Consider the following 9,234-nt stretch of genomic DNA (forward strand, 5'->3'; position numbering starts at 1 on the left):
CAGTTTGGTCTGTTGAATTGTTTTATTGCATCACAGGCCTACAAATTGTGTGTTTGTTCTTGTGATTCTCGTGTTCTTACCAATCGAATTATGGCCTGGCATGGCCAAGCGCGTAAGGCGTGCGACTCGTAATCCAAGGGTCGCGGGTTCGCGTCCGCGTCGCGCTAAACATGCTCGCCCTCCCAGCCGTGGGGGCGTATAATGTGACGGTCAATCCACTATTCGTTGGTAAAAGAGTAGCCCAAGAGTTGGCGGTGGGTGGTGATGACTAGCTGCCTTCCCTCTAGTCTTACACTGCTAAATTAGGGACGGCTAGCACAGATAGCCCTCGAGTAGCTTTGTGCGAAATTCCAAAAACAAACAAACAAACAGAATTTCGCACAAAGCTTACGCGAGGGCTACCTGTGCTAGCCGTCCCTAATTTAGCAGTGTAAGATTATTTTTGCAACCACTTATGTGGACTGTTCAATTTGCAAATTGGTAATCTCTGATTACGTGAACCTGAAAGCTGTAAACATGCAGTCACAGAATAATCTTGTTGCCACGTTACTTGCATGTATACTTAGGCCTACTGACTGATACTTACGAAGTTACGAACTATAAACTTTGATCGAAAAGCTTAAAAGCAAGCTTATATTAAAGATGTACATTTCGGTTACTGAAAAAGCCCACATCTAGGCCTAATTATGTAATTCGATTGGTTTGTTTGTTTGTTTTGGAATTTCGCACAAAGCTACTCGAGGGCTATCTGTGCTAGCCGTCCCTAATTTAGCAGTGTAAGACTAGAGGGAAGGCAGCTAGTCATCACCACCCACCGCCAACTCTTGGGCTACTCTTTTACCAACGAATAGTGGGATTGACCGTCACATTATAACGCCCCCACAGCTGAAAGGGCGAGCATGTTTAGCGCGACGCGGGCGCGAACCCGCGACCCTCGGATTACGAGTCGCACGCCTTACGCGCTCGGCCATGCCAGGCATGTGCGAAATTCTAAAAACAAACAAACAAGCAAACCATATGTATATCGTGAGTACATGGGTCTCAATAGTGCATATTCTCTGGATGGAATACTCTTTCCAAAGGAAAGTAACGGATGATAAATAAATAGTTGATAAATTCAGGCTAGAGTTCTTGATGTGTGATTTGAACTCTCTCCACATAGGATTGGACTGACCACTAGACCTTTTTTGTACTCGTATAAAGTCTTTATAGATTCGATACTGCGAGTGTTTGATATAATTTATGTCTTCACGAAATTTGTCAGTCTTTCGTTAAACATTATAAGCCTTTAAAAAAATCACATCTTTAGCGAAGTATTTTTCCTAACTTAAAAAAAGGGTTTATTATTGAATACACTGAATGTTTGTTTTGAATAATTTGTGTGCAAAGTAATTTTAATTAAAATTAAAAATATTTTCTCATCTCAAGAATTTCAAATTTCATTTGTATTATCTATAAAACCTCCAAAATACATTTCAGATGTTTGTTTTCAATAAAACTTCATATTTTATTTGTTATTTTAAATAACGTAACTCTGTACAAGGTTATTCAATTTAACTGATCTCATAACCACAAAAAAAAAAACAAACGAAATAAATCTAAACTACCCTCCTTTTGATACTAATTGTCTCTCATACGTTTCATCCTCAAAAGTGAGGCACTTTCTAATCCTGCGTAAGCTAGGTAATGTGTGTAATATCAGCAATATCCTGATTTGTATATTATTTCCCTGTACGAGTTGCTTCTCTTTGTAGGTCTAGTTAAACAATACTGATTACAGTGTGATCTTTTGGGTTTATGTAACACATAATAATAAGTTAAAGGTATCCAAAAATGTTTGAGCAAAAGAAAAAAAGCCTACTAAAATTGTTCTTCATCTCAAACAATAGGTGATGTTATGTCTTTGGGTTCGCATAAAACACTTGTTATCGAGTAACAACAAAACTCAGACGTGCCGCAGCTTCCTGTAATTATTTAGAATAGCCTCGCACATTCAAAATACTAAGTGCTGATTGGCTAATAATGTCACATACATAACATCTCCCTTTTTTTTTAACAATTAAGACAATTAACTATTGTTACATAAATTTGGATTTACATATCTTATAGTTATAACATCAAAAGACATAATAAACTATGTTGTTATTAATGTCTATTTTGGTAATATGATAAATGTATTTTTCTTTTAATATGATAAGTGTAAAAACACAGAAAATTAAATTTTTTCTTTAACATTAAAAACTGGGCCTTTTTTTTTTACTAACTACATAACACATTATATCAATCAGATATAACAACATAATAATATATAAAATGAAGTAAAAAAAATTCTACCAAATTACTACACAAATACAAGAGTATTTTAACTCTTACAAATACAAAAGTATTCTTTCTTTTACAACTCTTATTCTCAATCATTAAGTATTACATTTTTCTTGTAACATTCTTGCTCATTTTAACAATTCACATAACAAAATCTCTTAGTTTTGTAGGAGCTTTAGAAATTCTACCTGTTCTTGTTAAAATTTCACTCTTTTGAGCAGGAGCAATATTTGCATTTTATTTTTATTTTTAGCATGTGTAATACTTTGTTTCAATTGTGGAGATTCACATATATGGCTAGCTCTGGGTGACCCTGATTGAGACATATTTTGTCTTGGGGGTGTTTTAGGGATATTTGGCATATTTCCTGGGACAGACTCTTCTGCAATCAAATCATCTTGTGATTTTCTTCTAAGATATCTCTGTCGAGCACTGTGATAGACATCATCTTCATTTGTTTGCAATAAATGTCTACGATTTCTACAAATCATCCTGCCTGCTGGTGTTTGTAATATGTAGCTTCGGGGTTTCTCAGCTTGCCCTAATAACTGAGCTGGCATCCACTTGTTTTCATGTCTGTATCTTACACATTTTTCAAGATCCAGTGGTGGCAGTGGTTTTGAATTCTGATCATATCTTGATTTACTTTTCTGTTTCTGAATGTCGATTTCTGACGTCACTTTATCACTTGTGGAATAAGCAACTTCTCATTTGTCGGTAACCTCGTTCTGGTTCTACGACTCATGCACCTTTGCACTGGTGATCCAATTTTTGCATCTTTTGGTGTATTTCGGTAGTCTAACAATACTAAATGCAGGTCTGATTTTTCTTTCAGAGATTTTATAACAAGTCTTTTCGCTCTCTGAACTGCGCGTTCCGCCAGTCCATTTGCTTGTGGATATCGGGCACTGAATGTTTGGTGTTTAAATCCCCAGATCTGACTGAAATCTTTAAACTCTTTAGCATCATACTGTGGACCATTGTCCGAATACACAATCTGAGGTATGCCATGCGTAGCGAAAAGTTTCTTCAACTTCTGAACTGTTTGTTCGGATGTGATCTCTTTTTCATATTCATTGATCTCCAAATATCCACTGTAATGATCAACTACTACTAGATAATGTGTTCCTTGGTTTTCAAATAAGTCTGTTGAAACATATTGCCATGGCAACGTTGGTGTAGGTGTGCTGATCATTGGTTCTTTTTGTTGTGCATTTCTCATTGTTTGACATGTGGTACATTTTGAGACAGTGTCTTCGATTTATTTGTTCATTCCTTTCCAAAATAAAATGTCACGTGCAAGCTGCTTTGATCTCACAACTCCTTGATGGCTTTGATGTACGAGTTTCAGTATGTTATGTCTCATTGACCTTTGTGTCATGACTCTCTCTCCTTTGAATAATATACCATCATATACTGTCAGCTATTCTCGGAAATCCCAATATGGCCTTGCTTCTGGTGGTACCTCGTCTCGATTTTCGGGCCATCCTTTCACAATCTGTTCTTTGAGAATTCGATATTCTGTATCATTTTCTGTCGCGATCTTTAGCTCTTGTTGCTTTTCTTCGGTGAATGCAGACAAACTTGCGACTTCAGTTGCGAAAACTTGACAATCTCGCATATCATCTACCAGGCCAGGATATTCATCTTTCACTGGAAATCTGCTCAATGCATCTGCGATAGGTATGTCTTTACCTGGTTTTCCGACTAACCTGATGTTGTACGGCTGTAGTTTTAAAAGCATTTTCTGTAGTCGTAATGGAACTTGTCCCAATGGTTTGTCTTGAATACGGACCAATGGCAAATGATCTGTCTCCACTGTGATATCATTTCGGCCTTATAACAAGTGATCAAATTTTCTGCAACCAAATACAACTGCTAATAGTTCTTTCTCTATTTGTGCATACGCTCTTTCTGTTTGTGTTAGTGTTTTAGATGCATAGACAACTGGTTGATTGTTTTGTAATATCACAACACCTAGTCCACCTTGTGATGCGTCACATGACAATGTCAACGGTTCATTAAGTGCATAATATCTCAGAACTGGAGCTTGGCTGAGAGCAGTCTTGAGCTTTGAAAACGCCTCCTGCTGTGGTACATCAAAATAGAATCCATGCGTTTCTTCTGTCTTCTTCTTGACTACTTCTCGTAGAGGTTCAGTTAAATCAGAATAATTAGGTATGTATTTGGACAGGTACGTAGCCATTCCGAGCAGTGTTCTTACTTCGTCGCGATTGGTTGGAGTATGCATTTCATGTATTGCACGCACTTTTTCATTAGAAACTTTGATGCCGTTGCCTGTGATCACATGACCTGTGTAGTCTACCTCTGGCTGGCCAAACAAACATTTTGATAGTCGAAATGTCACATCATTTTGTCTAGCTGTTTCCAACGTGTTGCATAGCACTTTACAATGCTCAGGTAGTGTAACAGTATCGAGTAGCATATCGTCAAAAATGTTATTCACATGATCATGCTCCTGAAATATTTCTTCCATCGCTCTTTGGTACAATTCAGGACTCGACTTAATTCCCATCGGCAAACGTAAGTACATATAACGACCCCACGGAGTGTTAAAAGCGGTGAGTAATAGACTATTCTCATCGAGCTGTAGCTGATAGTATCCCATGTTCGCATCTAGGACAGTAAAATACTTGCTTCCATTAATACGAGTAAGTATATCCTCTAGTGTATTGATAGGGTGGTATTCTCTCAGTAGTGCTTTATTAAGAAACTTAGGATCAATGCAAATTCTCACTGAGTTTCCGTCTTTCTTGTGTACAACATGTAGTTGACTACACCACGGTGTCGGTATACCAACTGGTACTTTCGAAATGATCCCTTGTGACTCTAAAAAGTCTAACTGTACTTTGGTTCTGTCTCTCATCGCTGCAGGAATCGGCCTAACAGCCTGTGACACAGGGCCATCTTTGTAATCTGGGTCAATATACAACGTACATTTTCCCGGTATTTTGCCTACTCTGTCTGTGGGAAATCTGTCTTTATACTGAAGCAAAATTTCACGAATACTCTGTGGCACTTTGTTTATATTAGGAACCCGGGCTAGGAACTCGGAGTCTGACTGAGTCTGGGTTTTAGTACACTTATTTGATTTATCAATCGAAGGGGGGGCGTAACTTGTGTTGATTCATGAGGGGGGCTTTGAACAGTGGGAATCTCGGGACCTGGAGGTAGCCTATGTTGTGAACTCCGATCATGCGAGTATTTACCTTGTACATAAGTACTAATTGCATTTACTTTTTGTATTAACCCCAACTTAGTACTAGATTCACCTCCAAGAAGATTAGGTACATCACCATCAACAACTTCACAATCAATATCATACATTTTGCTTTTGTGAATAACAGTAAATGTAGTTTTTTCAACAGGTGTGATCTTATGATTACCAAATGCTTTTATGGTTACCTGTGACTTAGACAAAGATAATGAACCATGAGGTGCCATGCGATCAAATGACTGTTTACTCAATATATTACACTCTGCCTGTGTGTCTATTTTCATACGCACTGCACCTTTACCCTGTTCATATGGGGTACTTAATATGACAGACCAATACTCAGTAGGTTTGTTTACACCAATGGAGTAAATATTCAAAGAATTCATACTTTCCTCTACATTACACATTTCATAACAATCATCATAATTATTGACATCTTGAAAATAATCATCACATGTGTTTACAAGATGTACATTTCTATTCTTATTTCTACACATGACAGCAAAGTGACCTCTTAATTTACAATAATTACAAGTTTTCTCTAATGCTGGGCATCTTTGTTGACTGTGATGTGGTAGTTTTCCACACCGAGTACAGTTCCTCTGTGGCGGTCTCCGTGTCGTGGCTCCTCTGTAGACCTGTGTGCCTCGTCTTTGCTGGTTTCTGGAACCTTGACTTCTGTGGCGACTACGACCTCTGCTTTGACCTCGACCTCGAAGTACATAGTTTACATCTGTTACGGTACTTGTGGATCCTTCGATTTCCTTCAGTGATTCTAGTTTCTGTTCATGGTGATGACATTTCTCTGTAATCTGTTTCAGTGTCAGATCCTCTGACCACAGTCTATCTCTTAATGCTCGATCACTGACGTCTACGCTGATCACAACTGTTGTTCGAGAGTATCACCATACTCACAGTTCTGTGCTATCTCTCTAAGTGCACTGATATACTGGGACACAGTCTCACCTGGTTGCTGCTTTCGGTCCTTAAACTTTTTCATGTACAACTTTGTTACCTTGGTTGGCTGAAAATAGTTGTCGAATTCTCTGATTACATGTTTATAGTTCTTCTGTTGAGCTTCTGTCAGTCCAAAATTATCGAAAACTGTCGTGTATTTCGAACCGAGTGTGTACAACAATATAGACACTTTACGTTCTTCTGTTGCCTCTGATAACCCTGATGCCATGAAGAAAATCCGCAAATCTTGTTTGGGATTCTTCCATGCCGCACTAGCATTCGTCTTGTCATTAAAAACAGGTGGCTTGAAACTTGCTTCCGCCATTTTTCTGGGAAGAACACGTGTGTTTCCGCGAGAATCGTATCTCGTACGATTATGTCAATTTACAGTTTGTGAACGTAAAGTTTGTATTTATCTTGACTGTGTGCCGCTTCTAAGGCACAATTTAAATAAAACTTCCACTTCTGACAACCATGTTATGTCTTTGGGTTCGCATAAAACACTTGTTATCGAGTAACAACAAAACTCAGACGTGCCGCAGCTTCCTGTAATTATTTAGAATAGCCTCGCACATACAAAATACTAAGTGCTGATTGGCTAATAATGTCACATACATAACAGGTGATATCTCACAGCAAAGTAAAACACTAACTTACTTACGAATGGCCTGACATGGCCAGGTAGTCAGGGCACTCGACTTGCTTTCTGAGAGTCGTCGGTTCAAATCCCAGTCACACCAAACATGCTCACTCTTGCATCCCTTGGAGCGCTATGAAGTGACATTCAATACCATTATTAGTTGGTAAAATAGTAGCCCAAGGACTGGCGGTAGTTGGTGATGACTAGCTGCATCCAATTAGGGATGGATAGCGCAGATAGCCTTCGTGTAGTTCTGCGCGAACTTCAAAATAAACATCTAAGAATAAGTTAAATGTACTGAACAAAATGCGGTTTGGAGAATTAGGGTTTAAACTGAATGTAGATTCAAAGTTACAACGCATGAATAAACTGAACATGGGTAATGCATAGTTGCTTCATTTTGCCGAGTTTATAAGATACGACCCAGTGATTAAACTAAACTAGGATTTTGTGTTGTTGTTTTTTCACTAATTCAATTTTGGATCAATAAAAACGTTATGGTGTTTCAGTTGATCATCAAATAATTATTGATTTTCTTCTTTATTCCCTTCTCCTTTCTACTTTTTAAAATTATCTTCTGTGGTTGCCTCATTGATTGAGTTAATGATTTTCTTTTCACTGCCCACCACTAGTACAGTGGCAAGCCTACGTATTTACAACGTTAAAAGCAGAAGTTCAATTCCCCTCCATGGACTCAGCAAATAGCCCGATGTGGCTTTGCTATAAGAAAAACATAAACATACACTTCTTTTTGCTTAAGAAGAGAATAAAAACAGCAAAAATATGCACACACACACAAAAAAAACAACAGTATTTGTTGATATTATTTCCGAAGTAACCAGAGCATCAGATCAGTAGATCACAAACGGAAAAATCTTTCACATAGATAAAATGTAAAGAAAGCAGGCTCCATTTTTTTTATCTTGGAAAACGATACACAGCTTAATATATATGTAAAAGCATGAATACTTCCAGACCGAAGTCATTTTTCATAGCAGTTGCGACTTCGAATAATCGATAAGTAAAAATTTCTGGATTTCATTACTGGTTTTCAATTTATTGATAGAAATCTACGAGTGTGCTCAGGGCGTATAACAATAAAATTTGAGTAACAATGTTGTAGTGATATGTATCGAATATAAGAAGTGTAGGTTCTGCTTTTGTGAAAAGTTGCGGAGGCTAATTAGTTGACTCATACGTCTTAGTTGCCTGCTGTTGTAAGAGGTTTGTTTGTTTCATGGGTACCTCGTGTGTCTACCGAAGTAAGATCGAACCTACAATTTTAGCGTTTTAAGTCTGTTAGTCTTACCGCTTTTCCACTGGGAAATGGGAGAAAAAATAAGAGAGAGATGATCTACGTATGTGTAAATGTATAATGATTGTAATGGAAAATGAAGTATGAAACTGGAATTTTATCAGGTTATGCATGATTTACATACTTTTATATATTGATTGACCTTAACTTCCTCATTTTCAATATATTTAAACTGATCATAATTATTTGTACAATTGTGTCCAACAGAGGGCAAGGTGGTCATCATTGAGAGAATAGTCACCTAAATATGTTGAAGATTCAATATGATTGGCAACCTGCGGGTCGCAGGTTGAATCCCCGTCGCCGAACATTCTCATCTTTTGAGCCGTGGGAGTGTTATGCATTATGGTCAATCACATTATCTGTCACTGAAAGAGTTGCCCAAGAGTTGGCGGTGAGTCGTGTTGGCTAGAAGCTTTCCCTCTAGCCTTTCACTACTAAATTAGGGACGACTACCTGGAAGTGAAACGGTGCCATCAGATAATTTCGCACGAAAATCATTGATAATATATCAGAGTTAAAATGCTCAAACGGTTATATGTAACCTCAGGACGAAACAAAATCGAATATTATTTTTCACTCCTGCTGTTACAGTGTATGGTTAAAGCACATGATTCACAATCTGCAATGTGAATGCGATCTTTCGGCGGGGGATACATTATAAAGTTACGGTCAATCCCACGTTTTGTTGGTAAAGAGTAGCCTAAGGGTCCTAAGTTGTTCAGAGTTGCTATACATTTTGGAGGACAAGAGACTGAAATA

At 37.8% G+C, this 9,234-nt stretch overlaps 1 protein-coding gene across 1 annotated transcript; it reads right to left on the bottom strand.

The window, feature by feature from the left end:
- Positions 1 to 6,440: 6,440 nt before the first annotated feature.
- On the bottom strand, positions 6,441 to 6,966 carry LOC143235706 (uncharacterized). Its single transcript, XM_076473918.1, has one exon. It carries the CDS (start codon positions 6,840 to 6,842, stop codon positions 6,441 to 6,443), a length of 402 nt encoding a protein of 133 aa, XP_076330033.1. The 5' UTR covers positions 6,843 to 6,966.
- Between the last annotated feature and the right edge of the window lie 2,268 nt (positions 6,967 to 9,234).

This window comes from Tachypleus tridentatus, chromosome 12 (assembly GCF_004210375.1).
Source record: "Tachypleus tridentatus isolate NWPU-2018 chromosome 12, ASM421037v1, whole genome shotgun sequence".
Lineage (NCBI taxonomy): Eukaryota > Metazoa > Arthropoda > Merostomata > Xiphosura > Limulidae > Tachypleus > Tachypleus tridentatus.

Coding starts and splice junctions, on each gene's coding strand:
- LOC143235706 (XM_076473918.1), bottom strand. CDS start 6,842: ATGGCGGAAGCAAGTTTCAAGCCACCTGTTTTTAATGACAAGACGAAT.